General features: G+C 39.9%; 2 protein-coding genes across 4 annotated transcripts in view; both read right to left on the bottom strand.

The window, feature by feature from the left end:
- The window catches only part of LOC134352970 (amine oxidase [flavin-containing]-like), a 69,058-nt gene extending 67,470 nt beyond the window's left edge, over nucleotides 1-1,588 (bottom strand). For both annotated transcript variants that reach the window (XR_010019517.1, XM_063060673.1), the window contains exon 1: nucleotides 1,026-1,588. Coding sequence is in view for 1 of the 2 variants with exons in the window: in XM_063060673.1 (XP_062916743.1) it covers nucleotides 1,026-1,074 (49 nt within the window). In the remaining variant the exon portion in view is untranslated. The remainder of the gene's footprint in view (nucleotides 1-1,025) is intronic.
- A 4,164-nt stretch (nucleotides 1,589-5,752) lies between these two features.
- Nucleotides 5,753-24,075, bottom strand: part of brcc3 (BRCA1/BRCA2-containing complex, subunit 3) — a 35,519-nt gene continuing 17,196 nt past the window's right edge. Inside the window, exons 4-9 of one of the 2 annotated variants that reach the window (XM_063060674.1) lie at nucleotides 22,807-22,854; nucleotides 21,672-21,760; nucleotides 20,157-20,212; nucleotides 19,656-19,787; nucleotides 13,597-13,640; nucleotides 5,753-9,688 (exon numbers count right to left, since the gene is read on the bottom strand). In XM_063060674.1, coding sequence (XP_062916744.1) covers nucleotides 9,537-9,688; nucleotides 13,597-13,640; nucleotides 19,656-19,787; nucleotides 20,157-20,212; nucleotides 21,672-21,760; nucleotides 22,807-22,854 — 521 coding nt within the window. In that variant the 3' untranslated portion in view covers nucleotides 5,753-9,536. The remainder of the gene's footprint in view (nucleotides 9,689-13,596; nucleotides 13,641-19,655; nucleotides 19,788-20,156; nucleotides 20,213-21,671; nucleotides 21,761-22,806; nucleotides 22,855-24,075) is intronic. The other variant, XM_063060675.1, reaches the window with a different exon arrangement.

Raw genomic sequence — 24,075 nt, 5'->3', positions numbered from 1 at the left:
TTTCTCTAAACCGAATCAGTCTTCAGTCAGCTTAGATTTAATTGATTTGTTACTGTTTAAAAGTGTGTTATTAGTCCAATACCAATGCCTCTCTCTGATCCAGAATGGTAACAATTTAAGCACTGAATTCTTTCTACAATTAGAGAGCTCAAATATATTTTAGAATTTATATTTTATTATTTCTTACTTCTCATTTTTCTTCTTTTTTTAATCACTCCATTTAAAGTTAATTAAATTACCAATCTCTAGCATGTACTGGTTAAGGGAAATGTTGATTGTTTCCATGACATTTTAAACCCTCAGAGGCTCTGTAGAGCTCTCACAGGTGTGAAAGTCACTCACACTTTCGATAAGTTACATGATTAGATAATTCTCTCAAGCTGGAGTCGGAAGTCTATTATAATATACCTTGCTGTGGCAAGATCTACATTTTATATACACTTGTTTACTTCCAGACAAAAATACTTCAAAAGGGAAAATTGACTACCCTGTGGGGAGATTAAATTAGCCTGAAAGACTGCACACTCATTGACAATACACCTTGTTCTTAGTTGCATGACTAACAAGGTAAATATAATTAAAAGAGCTAAAATTATAACATGTTCAGATATCACAATATTTTTACAAGGTGCTTTTAACAGTGGATAGCAGTTAAATGCATTATCAAACTGCCACAGATAGAGAGCCTTCATCCTAAAAAAAAGAACCAAATTTAAGTTCATAGAAACCAGTTTTGTTTGCTTTAACTTATTTTTGGATTATTTAAAATAGAATTTATTATTAAAGTGATTTTCTATCTTATGCATGATATTCATTCCAATTCCAATTACATACAAATAAGGTGACACAATTTGGACTATTTCATCCTGATTTATTGTTCTACAGCATAATTGCAGATTCAAAATAACCATTCATTAATACACACTGCCCAAAATCAGGCTTCATTCAAATAGCTCAAACACTTATATAAAAAAAATGAGGGAAAAATATTAATCGGAAAAAGAGAAAATAGTAAAGTAACTCACCGGACAAGCCTGCACCAATGATAATCACATCTTGTTTTCCACAGGACATTTTCGCAAATTATGTTTTAACTTCACAATCTAAAATGTTGCTGTGGATATAAGGCTTGGTTCTTTTTCGCAGTTTTTGAACAATTTCTTCGTAGTTACAATTTGTCTGCAGTAAGATCATTTGTGTTCTTTTGTGTCATCTGAACAGCACCTGTTCATCCCCGGAATTGCCTACCAGAAAGCGTGCCTCTTTTGTTTGCGTGTGTGATTGCTAGATAAATATCCTTTTCAGGAGCACAAGCACTGATAATAGGCTATGTATTTAACATTTCAAGTGAAGAATTAGAGCTGGGAATCTAATGCAATTATAGACAGATAATAGCATTACTTTAAAATAGGCTAACAGCGGATACTAAGCACGAATATTAAATTAGTTCCTTCAGCGATGTTAATTAAATTGTATGATAGGTTTCTTTAAAGGAATATATTCAGATCACAGACGAGAAAATTATTGCATGTCACACCTCTCTAAATCACTGGGGTGGAAAGCATACTGCCAATTCATTTTGCGCAATCAAGGCCAACTGAAAGCCATTTCCACCCCTCAGACTTATTTTTTATAAGCAGTGCACTTGAAATCAATTAGAGATAAAATGATTATATTTTGAATTAACTCGAGGTAAACAGAATGTACACTGGGTGAGGGACTTCAATATCTATCACCAAGAGTGACTTGGCAGCACCACGGACTGAGGTAGCCAACACCTGAAAAAATTGCTGCCCAATCAGATCAGCAGAAGGCAGTAAGTGAACCAGAATGAGGGGAAAATCTATATGACCTTGTCCTCACGAAGCTACCTGTCAATTATAGCACTGGTTGAAGTGATCACGTCACAATCCTTGGGGAGACGAAGTTCTATTTTCACAGTGCAGACGCACACCACTGAGCTGTGTGGCACAACAAATCTGCCGAATGAGAAATCTTAGATCAGACCCGGCAGCTCAAAACTGGGCACCTACGAGATGCTGTTGACAATTATCAGCCCCAGAAACGTAAGGCATCGTGATCTGTAGTGTATTCTTCAGTCTACCATTATTATCAAGCCACAGGATGGGAAATGAGGCACAGGAGTGCTTGTCAGGAGCAACACCGGACACACCGCACGATGATGAGGTGCTAGCATAGTGAAATTGCAATAGAGGACTAATTGTGAGCTAACCAACTGCAACAGCATGCTGCAGCCAGAGTCAAGCTACCGCGTGGCCAATAGGTCATATCAAAGCTCTGCAGTCCTGTCACATATAGTCATGAATTATGATGGGCAATTAAACAGCTAATAGGGGGAGGAAGCTCTAAGAGCATCTTTATCTTCCATAGTGGAGTAGGCGGGGTCTGCATATATGCTGAAGAAAAGGCCAAAGCATTGGCAACCATGTTTTCCTCCTAAGAGCCACACCACTGCAGAAATCTGTGTCCAGACAATTCAGTTCACTCCATGTGATATCACTTAATGGCTGACAGTAGCGGACACAGCTCACTGAGAGGTTTGGACTTTGGGATACCAGTAGGATACTTACTTCGTGTCAAAACTTGGGTTAGGGAGATGGACCAGAAGAGGGTGAAGGAAAATCAGGAGACAACTCCAGTAGAGGTAGCTACCATGAAATTCACAGGATACAAAACCACACACACATATCACAGATGTAAATGTAAGTAATGATCTGTCAAAAACAATGGTTCTGGAAGTGCTGATGGTTCTAAAGTAAGATGCATTATCCAAGACTGTAAAATGAAGAGGTCATATAATCCAGGTTTTAGATTAGAATACGAGAAATCTCACAAGATGTTGGAATTTTGATTGATGTGGGAATATTAAGACTGTTTCCATGTGCATGACCAATAACTTCCAGCATTCTTTTAAAGCTTTAAAGTTTAAAATATCTTTAAGATAGCTTTGATTATAATCTAAGATATTTTGGCAAACGTCCAATCTTTTGGAGTAAGCTTTATTCTAAACTGTGGATTGTTTGTGAGCTTTAAAATAATGCATGAGGTGTAAGTTAATTTTGATTTGTCAAATCAGAGAGAAAAGAAGCATGAGATAAGTGAGAGCATATGTAATTGTTAAATCTGCTTTGGGATGATGTTTAAATGAATCCTTTTCTCCAAGGGAAGAGGGTATGACCAACTGTAAGCTTCTGTTATTTAATGTGAAATAAAGTTGTAGGACCTCTTATATTTAAGAACCAGTGCCTCTTATGTGATCATGTGGAGACCCCATCTTTTCATTTTCTTTATTCTTTGGAATATCCGCTTAAGTTTTTAACTGTGGAAATTAACTGTTTATTCCAACATCTTTTCAGCTATTTCTAAAAGTTCTGGATGAAAAAAAATTGCATGGATTTTTGTTTTGTCTTGCCTGTGTTTTGTTTTCTTTATTTCTTTTGGAATTAATATTGGTATGAGAGAAAGGCCTACATTCCAGGTTGAGGTGACAGAAACATCAGGATTTCTATTCACACATTCCAAAGAGCAACTGGGAAAATGGTGATTAGTGCATATTCAATTTGGGAAGTTGAAATTGGTATTTTGGGAGATAGTTTGAAACAATTGAGGAGCATCTTAAACATTGCTTTTCTTAGCCAAAATACATTTTGTATTTTCCCCAAAATAGTTAAACAATATTGCATATTGACAAAACCCTTACTTTGTCTTTTAAATTTCTCTTGGAAAGCTTTATGAAATTTTAACTCCACTCTTCTCTTCCTCACCTGACTTCATCAACCAATCAAACCCTTCTCACTTGTATTCACCTATTGCTCGTTATTTCTTGCCAAAACTCTCCCCTTTTATACTGGTTGTCTGCCCTTTTATTTTTCAGTTCCGTTGAAGTGTTGACCTGAAATGTTAACTGATAATTTCCCTCTACAGATGCTGCTTGATCTGTCAAGTTCCCCCAGCAGCTCGTTTTTTGCTTCACCTCATTCCTGTTTCAAAGAATGCACATTTATACCCTGCTTGAAGTTCAGTCGGCGTATGGTAAAATGCAAATGAGGATTTCGTTTCGATCAGAGAGGCGACAAAAGAGCAGTAATCAAGGCAATCAAGAGACACAAGTGACTTCCAGTCTTTATGTAAGGTGTCAACCTGATGCATTGACCATTCCTTTATCTTACAAAAGCTACCTGACCCAGTGAGCCTCCATTAGTTTTTCTTTTGCTTAAAATGAGTCAGTCCACTAACAATGTCATTACAGAAATCTTGAATGATTTTCTACCAAAATTCTGCTAGGTGATCAGTACAACCTTGATGGAAATTGAAAAGTGCCTGTTTAAACACATTCAGCAAAGAATAATCAGCAAATGATAATTTTGTTGAAAATATTGAGCTCTATTAAATTCCGTAGACCAGAGGTACAGTATTTCCTGGCATACATAGCTGTTGGAGCCTGTAGAGGGAATTTGGCAAGCTTGGGCCAGGTTACTTAAAGTAGGAAGAGAGGTTCATTGGTTTAGGAGAAAAAGTTGACTTGAGTATTAGGTGGTTGATTGAGTATCTGGAAAATGTGAATTTAGAATCAGAAAGGAATAGTTCAGAAGGCCAGAGGTTTAATCAGAATCCACAGAAGGTCCAGAAAGTTGCTAGATTGGTCAGGGTGAAGGTTGGGTCCTGAAATTGTGCTGGTAATGTGAGGACAATATGCAAATTGGTGACTGTGGTTGAAGGTGTGGATCATATCTGTGCATACATGTTCAAGAGGAGATGGAGTTTGGGGAAAAGCTGTATGAAGTATTTGTAAGGATTCAGGTTTATAGAGGTAAACTTCAAGCAATATTGAAGCAAGCTTTTCGAGAACTATGAAGACTTTCTTCTGTATAAATGGTCCATAGAGCACGTGTACTTGCAAAAGCTATGGGTTACGTATAGACAGAAACTCCAGTAATACCACTCAGCTAGGCATTGCACAGCATTGGATGCAACTGTGTATATCCATATAACAGCACATCAATACCAGCGAACCCAAAAGGAAAATTGAAAATTTCAAATGGTATATAAAGAATAGTACTCTAGAATTCACTCATAGGGCAATTGTTTAATGACAATAAGTACTCTCATCTTAAGTCAGTAGGTTCAGGATTCTTGACCAAGTTGTGTAATCTAGGCTGACTCATCTTAGTGCACAAATCACTGCTATGCATGAATTGACTTTGTTTTCTTACCTTTACTAAAATGGTTCTTAACTTCAAAGGCACTTCATTGAATGACTCGAGATGATTATTTCCAAAACTAGAAAATAGCAAAAAAGACAACTGTCTGGCTGCACACACACAATCAATTCTTCGGTAGAAAACAATGTACTATCCAATTTACCTTCCTCCCTCAACTAATAGTACCAAAGAGAATTTTTTTGATCATACATCTACAGTTTCTGCAATGCCACTATGTCCTAATATGCTGACAGATTTAACTGTATTGTATTTGTACTTTAAAACCAATTGACTGTGAAATAATCTGGAAAATAGTAAATAATAATCTTCCTCTTTTTCTCTGATTACACACAAGCTCTGTAAAAATGAATTAATTAAATACATGCAAAGAGCACAAAGCCATTGCACAAACAATGCTAAGTTCATTACTTATTTTTCTACAACATGAAGTTATTTTTTCTTGTCTTGATAGATTTTTGATTTTCATTTTTCAAATCTTTATTCACTTTACATCATCATAATTGATAGGAGAAAGTAGAACAGATGAAGAAAGATCGTCTTGATATATCCTGATACACAAGTCATTATTATCAGTTATAGTATCATTCCTGTAGCATCATAAGACTTCTATACTCCAAAATGTTGATGTAGAAGAGAAAATATATTCAGTGACACATTGCACAATAGTGAAACATTCCTTGAATACTGTCCAAAGAGCATGTACAAAGAATAACACTAATGCTTTTTTTAAGTTTGCTCAGTTATTCAAATTTAGGGAACACAGATGAAATCAAAGACCAGTTTTATCAAACATGAAAAAATTTGAAAATATTGAAATATCTCAAAAATATATCTTCTTCTTCTTGTCATTATTAAAATTAAGGTACAATTGAGGTACAAAAATATAAATAGATGAAAGATTTCTGAATTAATAGCACACTTCATTTACTTAATAGTGTTTGTTGTGTTTACAACGATAATAATTTACCACTTAAACATTTTACAATTGATCTGCTAACATTTCCACTACAGATGTAAAATCTAATTGATGTTCAGTTTTAAAATAAAATGGCCATCAAGGCTGGAAATCAAGCCAGGCTTAATGCTGTGGCAAAGTAACAAAAACATTTTGGCTTTGCTATTTTCTATTCCTGGATTTTCCATTCACCACAAATCATTATTTTAGTATATGAGATGCATATATTTGATGAAATGAATGAGAAGTGTATGCCCAAGTTTTTAAAAATTCAAATTCAGTGCTATTGCTGACAGAATCAGTAATGGACAACTTTTAAATAGTAATAAGGCAAGTGATTATCATCAGATTATATTTTATTTGATATACCTTAAATGCATGTATTTTCAAGATTATAAACATAATAGATTGTCTAGAAGGGAACAGTTAGGTTAATTATGGAGTAAGTTTAGGGTACCATGGCAGTGTAGCCGTTAACACAAAGCTATACAGCTCAGAACTCCAGGGTTCGGAGTTCAATTCCGACACCATTTGTAAGGAGTTCACATGTCCTTCTCGTTCTCCTACATTCCAAAGAAGTGGTTAGTATAATAGAATATTGCAAACGGTCCTGTGATTAGGCTCAGGCTAAATAGGCAGATTGCTGGGTGAAGTGGCTCACTGGGCCAAAAGAACCTTGTTCCGCACTGCATCTTTAAATAAAAATAAATATATTTTTATATAAACATTTGGGGCGAAGGGCCTGTACTATGCTGCATTATTCTATATACAAAATATATAAGGGATAGAATGTGGGCTTATTCTTAATATTGTTTAATTTTAAAAACAATGGATATTTTAAATTTAAATAACTTAATATCTATTCTAATAAAAATCTGGATTTAAAGCTACAAGACTCTTTTGGTATATCTGAAGAAACTGTTATGTTTCTTCAGATATACCAGCGTGTGGTGAAAACTGCCCAGCGGATTATCGGTACCCAATTGCCCACCATTGAGAACATCTACCACAAACGCTGCCTGGGCAGGGCAAAAAGCATTATCAAGGATGCATCTCACCCTAACCATGGACTTTTCACTCTCCTCCCATCCGGTAGGCGCTACAGGAGCCTCCGCTCCCGCACCAGCAGGCACAGGAAGAGCTTCTTCCCTGAGGCTGTGACCCTGCTGAACCTCACATCACAGCGCTTAGCAGTATTGCACCCTTATTGTATTGTACTGTAGCACTTTTTATTCGCAGTTATTTTGTAAATAACACTATTCTTTGCATTTCTGATTAGATGCTAACTGGATTTCATTGGCTTTGTATCTGTACTCAGCACAATGACAATAAAGTTGAATCTAATCTAATCTAATGTTTTACCTAAGTCATAGGTGTGCAGTTAGCAACTTTCAAATCAAATGGATGCAATATGAAAGCATTGCGTGAGTCACAACTAACTTGAAAACTGCAATTAGTTATGCAGTGCCCCACAAGTCATGGTTAGGAAATGCTTGAACAATACCGAGAAATTGTTACTTAGCTCTGTATGAGCTACATATGGATTGCAGAGTTTCAAACAGTTCATTAGATGCATATCAAAAACTAATGCATTGAGATCAATAAACGAATTTGACTGAAAATGGTAATTGAACTAATCTGTAAATGAAGAAATTGAAAAGCACACTCAAGGTTAAGCACTAGAACATAAGAGTGTGAACTATGGTTGTCACCTATGTTCTATTAAACCACTCCTTTAACTTTATTGCAATTAAATAGATCTACTGTTTTGCTTCAAAGATCACTAGTATGAATTTTCCTATCACTTCCCTACAGGTTCTATAAATCCATTTGAATTGAATTGACTTTATTACTTGTATCCTTCATATACATGAGTAAAAATCTTTACGTTATGTCTCTGTTTAAATGTGCAATTATAGTAATTTATAATAAATATTATGTACAACAAGACCATCAATATAACACAGAAATATAGTTGTGTTAGCATGAATTAAGCAGTCTGATGGCCTGGTGGAAGCAGCTGTCCCGGAGCTTGTTGGTCCCGGCTTTTATGCTGTGGTACTGTTTGCCAGAAGGTAGCAGCTGGAACAGTTTGTGGTTGGGGTGACTCAGGTCCCCAGTGATCCGTCAGGCCCTTTTTACACACCTGTCTCTGTAAATGTCCTGAATAGTGGGAAGTTCACATCTACAGATGTGCAGGGCTGCCCGCACCACTCTCTGCAGAGTCCTGTGATTGAGGGAAGTACAGTTCCCATTCCAGGCAGTGAGGCAGCCAGTCAGGATGCTCTCAATTGTGCCCCTATAGAAAATTCTTAGAATTTGGGGGGCCATACCAAACTTCTTCAACCGTCTGAGGTGAAAGAGGCGCTGTTCTGCCCTTTTCATCACACAGCCGGTATGTACAGACCACATGAGATCCTCAGTGATGTGTATGCCGAGGAACTTAAAGCTGTTCACCCTCTCAACCCCAGATCCATTGATGTCTATAGGTGTTAGCCTGTCTCCATTTCCTCCTGTAGTCCACTATATCCTATTTGGCTGTTAATAATCAAATATCACAAAAACATTCTAAAGTGGTGAAATGAATCAATATAATGCACCCAAGTGATGCACCAATGGTCTATTGTAAATGGCAAATATTTCTGACGTTGGAAACAAAATTGTTCATACAGACTTTTGTCTTGATTATTTACCAAATTCATTCACAGGATGAAAAATAAACAGACTCACTTATTAAGATATTACTGAGGTCTTGTGACTTTCTGTGTCTTTGAAAGATGTGCTCCACAGTATTCACATAGCTTTGAATTTTCTAATCTGTTAATTTATATACTGATATAAATCACTGCATCTAGTGGATGCCTCAAATATCAATTTTAATTATGCAACTGCAAATAAAAACAAGTATGCATTTCTTTTTTTGACAATTTATCAAGTACTCAACAAATTTCCTGGTCTTGAAAAGTAACATTAGTTAAACAACTTCTGTTATCACATTGTTTAATTGAACAAATAATTACTTAATATTGTCAGTAAACTAATCCAAGCAATAACTTGATATAAATAGAGCTATTAATTCCAGTGCTGGATTCCTGAAGTGTCAATGCTTAGATCCAGCAATTACCGGAATAAATCCCCTTTTGGTGGAAAAGCCAACCAAAGTCAATATGTGCTTCCTTCCATTTGATGGACAGGCTTAATTTAAGATAATAAATTGAGTGGGATCTTAAACATGACATAAAAGCTCTGCTACACAGTTTTATTGCAATCAAAGGGCTTTCTTTCTCATCAGAAATTGATCAATCTGCTTTCACTTTCCTCAGCTCTGACAATGTCTTTCATTTTAGGACTGCTAATTCCTGGAGGAGCTGTTCTTTTTCCCGCTGAAGTTCCAGGATGTGCTGTTTGTTCTGATCTAAACGATCCTCCAGCCATTGTAGCAGAGGACCACTAATGGATGACATCTGGCTGCACAGATTCTTTGTGAAAACTGAGGAAAATAAAACCACAATCAGCATATTTGAAAATAGGGAACTTAAACAAAAAATACTCAAATCAAAGAATTGTTACTCCAACAAAGTGTACAATTTGGTATTTAAAGCATGAAAGCTGAATCCTAGGAGATGTATTACTCATTCAGAGCAACTTGATACTGCATGTGAAAGTCTGGAATAAAGTACACCAAATATATAATCTAGCCTGACCCAATTAAAAACAGAATTACAACAGCTCAGTAATTAATTTCATATCCAGGGAAATCTACATCAAAGCCCAAATGTTTATTCAAAATGATGCCTCATAATCATTCATTTTTAACCACGTTTAATCTCTCTATAAGATTATTGCAGAATGTAAATTGTTTCTGTTTGAGTATTAGATTTTCTTCACGTATTTTTGCTAATAATCTGTCTGTTTCTGGGCATCTAAGTTCCTGTCTCTGAAGTCTCACAGCCTTTATGACAGCAAAGAGTAGCAAAGCCGAGTAACTTGCCCAATCCCTTTAGAGGATTTGGCTACAGGTTTTATATTTTACACTAACATAACCCATGTAAAATTAATGTTTGAAAATAAATTATCTATTGCATCAATTGCTTGTGGTTAGAAATAATATTTCATATACTGTATAGCAGGCTATGTGCAAATTCAGACTTTACACCTCATCACATTCCAATTTAATCCTTCACAACAGCATCTACTTCAGTCAGTACACGGAACATCATTTACTTCAGTTTCTATCTCATCCATCTCTTTGCTTCCCTTGGCTCAACTTCTCCAACACTTCACAGCCTTCAAATATGCCAGCATAGAGATCATACATAATCCTTCCAAACAATGATTCCATTCCTTCTGCAGCTGTTAACATATGCATGTTTAGAGGGTTGGTATCTACACGGATGACACTGTTTGAATTTTTGAATCTACCTGAACAAGGAATTTCCCCTTCTTCCCCTCAAAACTCTCGATTGATGCCTTCCCTCAAAAATAAAGTATTTCTCCTTAGGTTGAAGGGCACACACTTCATCTTTCCATAATCCACTCTTTTTAAAATTAGTAAGCATTTCAGGTTACATCACTAGCTGCACTGAGTTAATAAGTTAACCAATAGAAAAGAAAGTATACTCTATAACATGAACAAATATGGACTCAATAGTTGACATGTAATGTTCCGTGGGAACTGGAATTTGAAATAACAGAAATTCTAGAGATATTCAGCTGATCAAACAGCACGGCTGAAGAGAGAAACTGAGTTAATGATTTATTTCATTAATGTTTGAAATATTAATTCTATTTTTCTCTGTATATGCTATCGCAAATGCTAAGTACTTCAAGTATTTCCTTGCTTTAGTTAACAAATAACACTAGCAATTTTCACAGAATTTGCAATTTGAAATTGCCAGTATACTTCAACTATTGTGGTACTAGTCCCATCATCTGTAACATGGTTCACAATACCTATGGTTTGTGATGTAACCGCATAGATGGTCACATTCCAATACAGGCAAAACCATAAATTTCACTACAAATCAGACAATTTTGTCATAATACCTTAAAAGCTTCCTCCATTTAATTTTAACGTAACTCATTTAGGACTGTAATATTCCAAGCTGCACCTGGACATGGTTTAGCACATTTTGCAGATACAATTCAGTAACTCAATGTACTGAAGGAATCTATAATGCACTACCACCACTACATTACACACTTAACATCTACATCCTCTGTCATGTGTCTGTATTTTGTCTGTTTGTCTTTTTGATAAGAGATTCATGCACTTGATTAATTCATCTACCCCACAATATCTCTCCAATCAAACAGAAAGGGGAAAAATGTTCCTCTATGAAACTCTCGAGAAAAGTTCAAAGTAAATGTTATTATCAAAGTTCATGTATGTCACCACATACAACCCTGAGATTCATTTTCCTACAGGCATACTCAGCAGATCTATAGAATAGTAACTATAAGAGAATCAATGAAAGATCAACTCGAGTGCAGAAGACAACAAATTGAGCAAATGCAATTATAAATAAGTAACGAAAACATGAGATAACATGATAAGGTCCTTAAAGTGAGATAATTGGTTGTGGGAACATCTCAATGGATGGGCAAGTGAGTGGAGTTATGCCCTTTTGTTCAAGAGCCTGATGGTTCAAGGGTAGTAACTGTTCCTGAACCTGGCAGTGCGAGTCCTGAGGCTCTTGTACCTTCTACCTGATGACAGCATGAAAAGAGCATGACCTGGGTGGTGAGGAACTCTGATGAGATACTGGTTTCCTACAACAGCATTTCGTGTAGATGTGTTCAATGGTTGGGAGGGTTTTACTCGTGATGTACTGGGCCTAATCCACTACCTTTTGTAAGATTTTCCATTCAAAGGCTTTAGTGTTTCCATACCAGGCAGTGATACAGCCAGTCAATACACTTTCCACCACACTTCTATAGAAGTTTGTCCAAGTTTTAGATGTCATGCTGAATCACTGCAGACTCCTAAGTAGAGGTGCTGCTGTGCTTTCTTCATAATTCCACTTACAAGTTGTGTCCAGCACAGGTGTTCTGAAACAGTAACACCCAGGAGTTTAAAGTTGTTAACTCTCTCCACCTCTGACTCTCCGATGAGGACAGGCTCATGGACCTCTGATTTCCCTCTCCTGAAGTCTACAATCAGTTCCTCGGTGACATTGAGTGAGAGGTTGTCCTAATGATACCACTCAGCCAAATTTTCAATCTCCCTCCTGTATGCTGATTCAGCACCATCTTTGATTCAGCCCACAAGTGGTGTCATCAGCAAACTTAAATATGGTAAGGAGCCGTGCTTAGCTACACAGTCATAAGTATGAAGTAAGTAGAGCAGAGACCTAAGCACACAGCCCTGTGGTATACCTGTGCTGATGGAGATCGTGGAGGAGATGTTGCTGCCAATCTGAACTGACTGGGGTCTACAAATGTGGAAATCCAGGATCCAATTGCACAAGAGAATATTGAGGCCAATATCTTGGAGCTTATTGATTAGTTTTGAGGGGATGATGGTATGAAATGCAGAGCTGTAATTGATAAAGAGCTTCTGAAGTATGCACCTTTGCTGTACAGACGTTCCAGGGTTGAGCAAAGAGCCAATGAGACGGCATCTGCAGTGGGACTGTTGCTCCGGTAGGCAAATCGGAATGGATCCAAGTCTCCTCTCAGGCAGAAGCTGATATATTTGAACACCAACACTTTAATAATAAATTTACTTTGACATTGTCTCTCCCATTCCCTCTATGTACACACTTTAAAAGTATAAAATTTTGGTTCTGGTCACCACACCACAGGAAGGGTGTGAAGGCTTTGGAGAGGATAGAGAAATTTGACATATGATAATGCCTGGATTGTAGTACATTAGCTATAAGGAAAGTTTGGACTAACTTCAATTGTTTCCTGCAGAGTACCAGAGGCAACCTGATAAAGTTTATCATATTAAGAAAGGCAGAGTTAAGTATTTTTCCCAGGGTGGAAATATCAAATACTGGAGGGTACAAGTTTAAAGTGAGGGAGGGACGCTTAAAGTAGAAAACAAGGTAAGATTATTTTACATAGAGAATGCTAGGTGCCTAGAATGAGCTACCAGGGGAATCGGTAGAAACAAATATAATAGCAACATTTAAAAGGCATTTACGCAGACTAATGAATAGGCAGGATATAGGAAGATATAGACTATTTGAGGGCAGAGGGTATTACATTGGCATTATGCTTGGTGCAAACAATGTGGGCTGAAGGGTTTGATACTGTGCTGCACTGTTCCACTGTCTATGTACTCAACAATCACCTGAGTACTCTTCTGTTTTACCACTCAATGTGCAATTCTCACCCCCAACAACCACCCCACACCCCCCACCCCTGCACACACATCAAGTCATTACCTACCTGATCCATTGTGAATCTTGGTAATTGGGTCCAGATGTGTCAAACTGAAAAAAGTAATAAAATTACAGCTCTATAGAGAACTTTGTATTGAATATAACAATATACTGACCACAAAACAGTGGCTTAAATTAATAAACTTACAACAAAAGGCAAAGTCCTCATTACAAACAGCTACCAAAACACCCAAATTGTGATTAACATCAATAAACTGAATGTAAACTTTGTGGCATTTGCAGCCATTTTTCTGGACAATCCTTCTCTTTTCAGCTTGGAACCATGACTTTGTTAAGCATAAACCTGGAAACTTAATGTGATCTTAGAATCAGGTTTATTATCACCGGCATGTGTCGTAAAATTTGTTAACTTAGCAGCAGTTCAATGCAAAATGATAATATTGAAAGGAATGAATGAATAAATAAAGCAATTACAGTAAACAGAATATACAAACCCCATTTCCAGAAAAGTTGGGATATTTTCCAAAATGCAATAAAAACAAAAATCTGTGATATGTTAATTCACGTGGACCTTTATTTAACTGACAAAAGTACAAAGAAAAGATTTTCAATAGTTTTACTGACCAACTTAATTGTATTTTGTAAACATACACAAATTTAGAATTTGATGGCTGCAACACACTCAACAAAAGTTGGGACAGAGGCATGTTTACCATTGTGTTACATCACCTTTCCTTTTAATAACACTTTTTAATCACTTTGGAACTGAGGATACTAATTGTAGTAGATTTGCAATTGGAAATTTTGTCCATTCTTGCTTGATATAAGACTTCAGCTGCTCACCAGTCCGTGGTCTCCACTGTCTGATTCTCCTCTTCATGATGCGCCATAAATTTTCAATAGGAGATAGATCTGGACTGGCAGCAGGCCAGTCAAGCAAATGCACTCTGTGTCTACAAAGCCACGCTGTTGTAGCCCGTGCAGAATGTGGTCTGGCATTGTCCTGCTGAAATAAGCATGGGCGTCCCGGGAAGAGACGTTGCCTTGATGGTAACATATGTCTCTCTAAAATCCTAATATACGCCTCAGAGTCAATGGTACCTTCACATACATGCAACTCACCCATGCCGTGGGCACTGATGCACCCCCATACCATCACAGATGCTGGCTTTTGCACCTTTCGCTGATAACAATCTGGATGGTCGTTTTCATCCTTGGCACGGAGAACTCGATGCCCGTTTTTTCCGAAAACTAGCTGAAATGTGGACTCATCTGATCACGGCACACGGTTCCACAGTCTTTCGGTCCATCTGAGATGAGCTCGGGCCCAGAGAACTTGCCGGCGTTTCTGCCTAGAGTTGATGTATGGCTTCCTCCTTGCGTAATAGAGTTTCAAGTTGCATTTCTGGATGCAGCGATGGACTATGTTGAGTGACAATGGTTTTCCGAAGTACTCCCGAGCCCAGGTGGCTATAATTGTCACAGTAGCATGACGGTTTCTTAGGCAGTGCTGCCTGAGGGCTCGAAGATCACGCGCATTCAACAGTGGTTTCTGACCTTGCCCTTTACGCACTGAGATGTTTCTGAATTCTCTAAATCTTTACACAATATTATGTACTGTAGATGTCGAAAGACCTAAATTCTCTGCAATTCTGCATTGAGAAATGTTCCTTTTGAACTGACTAACAATTCTCTCACAAATTTTGGCACAAAGGGGTGAGCCACGACCCATCCTTGCTTGCAAAGACTGAGCCTTTGATGGACGCTACTTTTATACCCAGTCATGATACCTCACCTGCTACCAATTAGCCTGCTTAATGTGGAGTCTTCCAAACTAGTGTTACTTGAATATTCTGTGCACTTTTCAATCTTATTTTAACTCTGTCCCAACTTCTGTTGAGTGTGTTGCAGCCATCAAATTCTAAATTTGTGTATATTTACAAAATACAATTAAGTTGGTCAGTAAAACTATTGAAAATCTTTTCTTTGTACTTTTGTCAGTTAAATAAAAGTTCACGTGAATTAACATACCACAGATTTTTGTTTTTATTGCATTTTGGAAAATATCCCAACTCTTCTGGAAATGGGGTTTATATAAAAAAAAATAAGGTAGTCTTCATGGGTTCAATGTCTATTTAGGAATCGTATGGCAGAGGGGAAGAGGCTGTTCCTGAATCGCTGAGTGTGTGCCTTCAGGCTTCTGTACCTCCCTCCTGACAGTAATAATGAGAAGAGACCCACCCCACCCACCCCCCATACCAGACAGTGATGCAGCCTGTCAGAATGCTCCCCATGGTACATCCATTAGAAGTTTTCAAAATGTTTCGGTTGACAAACCAAATCTCTTCAAACTCTTTATGAAATATAGTCACTATCTTGCCTTCTTTATAGCTGCATTGAAATATTGGAACCAGGTTAGATCTTCAGAGAACACACATCAAAGTTGCTGGTGAACGCAGCAGGCCAAGCAGCATCTATAGGAAGAGGCGCAGTCGACGTTTCAGGCCGAGACCCTTCGTCAGGACTAACTGAAGGAAGAGTGAGTAAGGGATTTGAAAGCTGGAGGGGGAGGGGGAGATGCAAAATCACCAGCAACTTTGATGTGTGTTGCTTCAATTTCCAGCATCTGCAGAATTCCTGTTGTTTAGATCTTCAGAGATATTGACACCCAGGAACTTGAAATTGCTCACTCTTTCCACTTCTGATGCCTTTATGAGGATTGGTTCATGTTCCCTTGTCTTACCCTTCCTGAAGTTCACAATTTGCTCTTTCATCTTACTGATACTGAGGTACAAGGTTGTTGCTGCAATTCCACTCAACTAGTTGTTATATCTTGCTCCTGTACACCCGCTCACCTCCATCTGAGATTCTACCAACAATGGTTGTATCATCAGCAGATTTATAGATGGTATTTGTGCTATATCTAGCCACATAGTCCATGGGTATCGACAATAGAGCATTGGGCTAAGCACACACCCGAGGTGTGGCAGTGTTGATTGCCACTGAGGAGGAGATATTATCACCAATCTGCACAGATTGTGGTCTTCCGGTTAGGAGGTCAAGGATCCAATTGCAGAGGGAGGTACACAGCTCCAGGTTCTGTAACTTATCAATCAGGATTGTGGGAATGAAGGTATTAAACTCTGAGCTATAGTCAACGAACAGCATCCTGACATAGGATGATCTAAGGCCATGTGAAGAGGCATGGAGATTACATCTACTGTAAACATTTTGAGGTGATAGGCAAATTACACTGGGTCCAGGTCCTTGCTGAGGAGTTGATTCTAGCCATGACTAACCTCTCAAAGCATTTCATCACCATAGACGTGAGTGCTACTGGGTGATAGTCATTAAGGCAGCTCACATTATTCTTCTTAGGCACTGGTATAATTGTTGCCTTTTTGAAATAGCTGGAAACTTCAAACCCTACCAGTGAGAGGTTGAAAATGTCCTTGAGTACTCCAGGCATTGCTTGGCCCAAGTGTTCATAGCCTTACCAGGTATTCCATCGGGGCCTGCCGCCTTGTGAGAGTTCACTTTCCTTAAAGACAGCCTAATAATCAGTCTCTGAGACAGAGATCCCAGGGTCATCGAATGCAGCAGGGATCTTCATAGCTGTAATCATATTCTCCCTTTCAAAGCAGGCATAAAAGGCATTGAACTCATCTGATAGTGAATCATCGCTGCCATTTGTGCTATTGGGTTTCGCTTTGTAGGAAGTAACGTCTTGCAAACCCTGCCAGAGTTGACGTGCATCCAATGTCACCTCCAACTTCGCTCCGAATTGTCTCTTTGCCGTTGAAATAGCCCTCCACAAGTCATACCTGTTTTCTTGTACAGACCTGGATCACCAGACTTCAATGCCGCAGATATAGCCCTCAGCAGATGATGTACTTCCTGGTTCATCCACAGCTTTTGGTTTGGGAATGTACAAGCTTTTATAGGCACACTCATCCACACAGGTTTTAATGAAGTCAGATTCGAAGATAAATCCTTGAATACAGTTCAGTCCACTGATTCAAAGCAGTCTTGTACACAGTCCTGTGTTTCCCTTGTCCATACCTTCTTTCTCCTCACTACTGGTGCAGCAGTCTTCAGTCTCTGTCTATACTCAGGGAGTAGAAGTACAGCCAGGTGATCAGACTTTCCAAAGTGAGGGCATGTACCAGCAGGGTAGGCATTCTTGATGGTGGTGTAACAGTGGTCCAGTGTGTTGCTTCCTCTGGTACTACAAGTGATTTGCTGATGGTAAATATTTAGTAAATATTTTTCAGGCTGGTCTAGTTAAAATCCCCCAAGTGATGGCGAAGGTATCAGGGTGTGCTGTTTATGCATGTTGATATCATTGCTCAGACCATCTGAAACCTGTTTGACAAGGGCCTGAGGTGGAACATATACTACCAAAATGATCACAGAAACCTCCCGCGGCAGGTAAAATGGATGGCACTTAATTGTGAGATACTCCAGGTCTGGTGAGCAGAATTGGGACAACACTAATACATTTGTGCAGCAAGAAGAGTTGACTATCAGGCATATACCTCCATCTCTGCTTTTGAGAGATCCAATAGATGTATCCCGATGGTGTACAGTAAATCCATCTGAATCAATGTGTCCAGTACGGAAGGGGTTAACCAGAATTCCGTGAAACAAAGGACACATGCAGTCCTAATGTTCATCTGATACAGCACCCTAGCTGAGATCTTCGATTATATTTACTAGAGACTGCACTTTTGCCAGCAAGATAATCAGTACTGGGAGTCTAAAACCCGTTTCCTTAAATGCACTTGTATCCCTGACCTGCAGCCACGTTTCCTATGTGGAATCTGGTGAGAAGTACTGCCACAATCAGCAGTATAGATTGTTTCTGTCATTTTTAAGCAGTGATAGTTTATTCAATCGCATTAAGATATTTTTATTAGCTGTACAGACCTCGGAAGCAGTTGTGATTCTCAGCTGTATCAGGCTGAAACTGGAATACTTTTCACAAAATGGTATGTTTATTGTGCGTGTGTGTGTGTTTTAGTGACTGGCAGAAGCAGCATGTAAAGCACTCCTGACATGTAATAGTTTTAAATTAGAGCTCTTCCAGCTGTATAGGACTGACTTCAATATGTTTTCCATAGTAATAACATACATAGTAAAAATGATAAATCCAGAACTCCAGAAATGAAAGTAGATTGAAAACACAGGTTAAATAACTACAAACGTATTTATTTAATGTGATCAAAAGCCTCCAATGTATTTCAAGACATGGATAGAAAAATTGTTGCAGTGTCATAAAAATAAGACAAATGATCAAAATCTTACCCAAATGGATGGGTTCTGATTCACATCTTAACAGAGAAAAGAGAAGCAGAAGTGCAATGATGTTTCAAATTAGAAGTTCAGAATTTAAAGTCTGGGCAATTGAAGGCCTGCTCATCTGGTGGAACAACTACATTAGGAGATGCCCAACAGTTTAATGAAGATATTTCAGAATTCTGCAGGATAGATGGGGATTACACAAAGACAGATATGAGCAAAACCATAAAAGGACTAGAAAATAATGGTGAAAATATTAAAACCTTGGTGTATTGAAGAGCAACTCCACCATGAACAGCTCCAAGCCTAGCTATGTAAGGAGGAGGGTTGGGCATAGGGCTAGCAACACCATCCCGTAAAATCCAAGTGCTATAGAAACACCAGCAGAAACTCCAAAGACCTCACTCCTGGGTAAGGACGGGTCTAGAAGATGGGCTACACCTGTGGACAACTTGAAAGACAAGCCTAAGACAGAGGACTCTGGCAAGCTGCTGTCAGTGGCCTATGCCCCAGTAGGGGTGATGGCCTTAAGAAGAAGTACTGAAGCGAGTTAGCAAGCACCGTGGTATTGAATCAATGAGTTTGTACTTTTCAGTATGGGCAGCAGTGTTTTGTATGACCTCAATTATTTTCGAGCAGAGAATGAAGGAGGTAGGCCAGAAATGTTTGAGAATAGACAGGACAAGAATCAAGAAAGGGTAGTGGGGGGTGGTTTCAGCAGCATGCATAGCAGAATACATCAAAATTACAGACAGGGAAATATGTAGTATTAAGCTAGATGTTGTGTCTCATTTATAAACTTGCCTGTGAATTCTTCTATAAGCATCCTGCTCTTCCTGACAAAGAATTTTTGGAAGTTCCACAGCAGACTCCAGGCAAACTTTACCAATAGTTTCATGTGGTACAACATGAATAGGGATTTCAATTCGTTCATACCTGAAATAAAATTATTAAAAAAATTAATAGAGTTCTCGTGTTTTTCTGGCCCATCAAATTAATTTAAGAGACTTATAATGCTTGTGTAATCCCCAAGATTATAGCAGAGCCCTAACAAATTTATATATTTTGAGAACAAGTCTTCCTCTACCTCTTGCTTATTTCATACTTGAATTCAATACCTGGTAGAGAAAGCAAGTCATTAGATCCAGACTGAATTACTGTGATATGAAAGCAAGAACATGTGAAATGTTTCCATTCCTTCACCTGGCATTCCCTCATGTCAATAACATTCATCAGCTCACTTTAAGAAACAAATCCTTTAGTAAATATTATGCCTCTGAACATTACATGTTTGATTATACTTACTCAGAACCTTTCTGCGCTTGAATCGACTGGAAACAAGTGTAGAGAACTCGACCAGTCTGAAACAAATGACAACTTCAAACTGTATTATTTAAACATGGTACCTTCATTCTCTATGTAACCAATGAACTATTAATTACATTTTATTGTAACTGCATATTAAAATATGGGTGTAGCTTAAACATTAACTGATCAAACAAACAAGCTATTTACTGGTACAATACTGATCATAAAGGAAAGCAACAAGAGACTCTGCAGCTTGGATTGGGGTACAGCACAGTGGCAATCAAAAAAGCTTCACACATCAAAGTTGCTGGTGAACGCAGCAGGCCAGGCAGCATCTCTAGGAAGAGGTGTAGTCGACGTTTCAGGCCGAGATCCTTTGTCAGGACTAACTGAAGGAAGAGTGAGTAAGAGATTTGAAAGTTGGAGGGGGAGGGGGGATCCAAAATGATAGGAGAAGACAGGAGGGGGAGGGATGGAGCCAAGAGCTGGACAGGTGATTGGCAAAGGGGATATGAGAGGATCATGGGACAGGAGGTCCGGGAAGAAAGACAAGGGGGGTGGGGAACCCAGAGGATGGGCAAGGGGTATATTCAGAGGGACAGAGGGAGAAAAAGGAGAGTGAGAGAAAGAATGTGTGCATAAAAATAAGTAACAGATGGGGTACGAGGGGAGGTGGGGCATTAGCGGAAGTTAGAGAAGTCGATGTTCATGCCATCAGGTTGGAGGCTACCCAGATGGAATATAAGGTGTTGTTCCTCCAACCTGAGTGTGGCTTCATCTTTACAGTAGAGGAGGCCGTGGATAGACATGTCAGAATGGGAATGGGATGTGGAATTAAAATGTGTGGCCACTGGGAGATCCTGCTTTCTCTGGCGGACAGAGCGTAGGTGTTCAGCAAAGCGGTCTCCCAGTCTGCGTCGGGTCTCACCAATATATAAAAGGCCACATTGGGAGCACCGGACGCAGTATATCACCCCAGCCGACTCACAGGTGAAGTGTCGCCTCACCTGGAAGGACTGTTTGGGGCCCTGAATGGTGGTAAGGGAGGAAGTGTAAGGGCATGTGTAGCACTTGTTCCGCTTACACGGATAAGTGCCAGGAGGGAGATCAGTGGGGAGGGATGGGGGGAATGAATGGACAAGGGAGTCGCGTAGGGAGTGATCCCTACGGAAAGCAGAGGGGGGGGAGGGAAAGATGTGCTTAGAGGTGGGATCCCGTTGGAGGTGGTGGAAGTTATGGAGAATAATATGTTGGACCCGGAGGCTGGTGGGATGGTAGGTGAGGACCAGGGAACCCTATTCCTAGTGGGGTGGCGGGAGGATGGAGTGAGAGCAGATGTACGTGAAATGGGGGAGATGCCTTTAACAGCAGAGTTGATAGTGGAGGAAGGGAAGCCCCTTTCTTTAAAAAAGGAGGACATCTCCCTCGTCCTAGAATGAAAAGCCTCATCCTGAGAGCAGATGCGGCGGAGACGGAGGAATTGCGAGAAGGGGAATATAAACGGATATAAACCTTGGTGTTCTTGTCTTCAATGAAACAGGAAAAGATAAGGCCCACAAAACCCTGGTCCATCATCTGGTACATGGCCTGGGTTCGGACATCTTACAGAGAAGAGAGCAAGAAATTAATTCAGTTTCCTGAGCAGACTATTCAATATGTACACTGACCTGGTAAACAAACTAAAAAGACCTCAAATTACTGCAGGCAAAATTCTTCAATATAATTTAGATCTCAGGTGGTGTTGTAGGGAAGAAAACTAAAAATTTACCAACAAGGCACATATTTAATCAAGACTAAAGTGAAACGATTTATTTGTGAAGATAACTAGGAGCTACCCTCTCCCAGGCAATCACTATAAAAAAAATGAAATGAAAATAAAAAGCGTTTCATTTCATCTTTCAAACAGAAACAAACATAATACTGAAGAGCTCTAATAATTTTAGAAAATCTTTCACAAATAAAACACAATGAGGAAGATCACTGATGACTTTTTGAGTAAATGCAAAACCATCAAAAATGATAATTTCCTATTAATTCATCTGATTCATTCTATGAATTTCATCAAGCATTTAAGCCAGTTAAATAACTTGAGTCAATTAGACAACAAAGCTGCAGATTTTGTGACGAGTTAGTTTGCTGATGTTCTGTGCTCAGTGTCAGATGTGGGAAGTCCAGGAGACCCCCAGCTTCCCGTACGGCCACATCTGTGCCAGGTGTGTCGAGCTGCAGCACCTTAGAGACTGCGTTAGGGAACTGAAGATGCAGCTCGATGTCCTTCGTCTGGTCAGGGAGAGTGAGGAGGTGATAGAGAGGAGCTTATAGGCACATAGACACACCAGAGCCTCGGGAGACAGTTAAGTGGGTAACAGTCAGGAGAGGGAAGGGCACGAGTCAGAGGCTAGAGAGTACCCCTGTGGCTGTACCCCTTGACAATAAGTACTCCTGTTTAAGTACTGTTGGGGGGGGGGGCAGGGGAGGAAACGGCTACCTGGGGAAGCAACAGTGGCAGCGCCTCTGGCAGAGTCTGACCCTGTGGCTCAGAAAGGTAGGGAAAGGAAGAGGATGGCAGCAGTGAGGAGACTCTATAGGTAGGGAATCAGACCGGCGATTCTGTGGACGCAGGAAAGAAGCATGGATGGTAGTTTACCTTCCGGGTGCCAGGGTCCACGATGTTTCTGATTGCATCCATGATATCCTGAAGTGGGAAGGAGAACAGCCAGAGGTCGTGGTACATATTGGTACCAATATTCGGAGAAGGAAGTCTGAGAATCGGAGTGGGAGTGCGGAGGAAGCCATTTTTGAATTTTTCGGTTTTTTTTCCATCGGCGTTCAGAGAGGCGGGACTGCGCAGGCGTGTGACATCGGGCAGTGAAGCGCGGAAGATTTAAAAGGAACACAGCCTCATACAGCAGGCAGCGTAGTTCACAGGCTGTGGAGTGAGCCAGGAGCAGAGTGAAGCTTAAGGGCTTCGGCTCAACGGGCTTAGGTGGAAACGGGCGAGGCGAGGAAGGTTTGGTATTCATTTTCTGTTGTTACTTGAGGAGAGAGGCAGTATGAGTGTGAGGGCAGCTTGTTGTTCTCGGTGCCGGATGTGGGAGGTCGTGGAGCCTCCAATCCTCCCGGACGTCCACATCTGCGCCAGGTGCGCCAAGATGCAGCTCCTAAGGGACTGCGTTAGGGAACTGGAGCTGCAGCTCGATGACCTTCGTCTAGTCAGGGAGAGTGAGGAGTTGATAGACAGGAGTTACAGGCAGGTGGTCACACCGGGGCCACGGGAGGCAGACAAGTGGGTTACGGTTAGGAGGGGGAAGGGGAAGAGTCAGATAATAGAGAGTATCCCGGTGGCTGTGCCCCTTGACAATAGGTACTCCTGTTTGAGTACTGTTGGGGGGGACAGCTTACCTGGGGGAAGCGGCAGTGGCTGTCCCTCCGCCTCCGGCACAGAATCCGGCCCTGTAGCTCAGAAGGGTAAGGAAAGGAAGAGGAGGGCAGTTGTAATAGGGGACTCAATAGTAAGGGGGTCAGATAGGCGATACTGTGGACGCAGTCCAGAGACCCGGATGGTAGTTTGCCTCCCTGGTGCCAGGGTCCGGGATATTTCTGATAGCGTCCAAGATATCCTGAAGTGGGAGGGTGAGGAGACAGAGGTCGTGGTACATATAGGTACCAATACCTAGGAAAAGGGAAGAGGTCCTGAAAGGAGAATATAGGGAGTTAGGAAGGGAGTTGAGAAAAAGGACCGCAAAGGTAGTAATCTCAGGATTACTGCCTGTGCCACGTGACGGTGAGTATAGGAATAGAGTGAGGTGGAGGATAAATGCGTGGCTGAGGGACTGGAGCAGGGGGCAGGGATTCAAGTTTTTGGATCATTGGGACCTCTTTTGGCGCAGGTGTGACCTGTACAAAAAGGACAGGT

This window comes from Mobula hypostoma, chromosome 10 (genome assembly GCF_963921235.1).
Source record: "Mobula hypostoma chromosome 10, sMobHyp1.1, whole genome shotgun sequence".
Classification (NCBI taxonomy): domain Eukaryota; kingdom Metazoa; phylum Chordata; class Chondrichthyes; order Myliobatiformes; family Myliobatidae; genus Mobula; species Mobula hypostoma.
The sequence above is the reverse complement of the archived record's forward strand: the minus strand, read 5'-3'. Positions and strand labels throughout refer to the sequence as shown.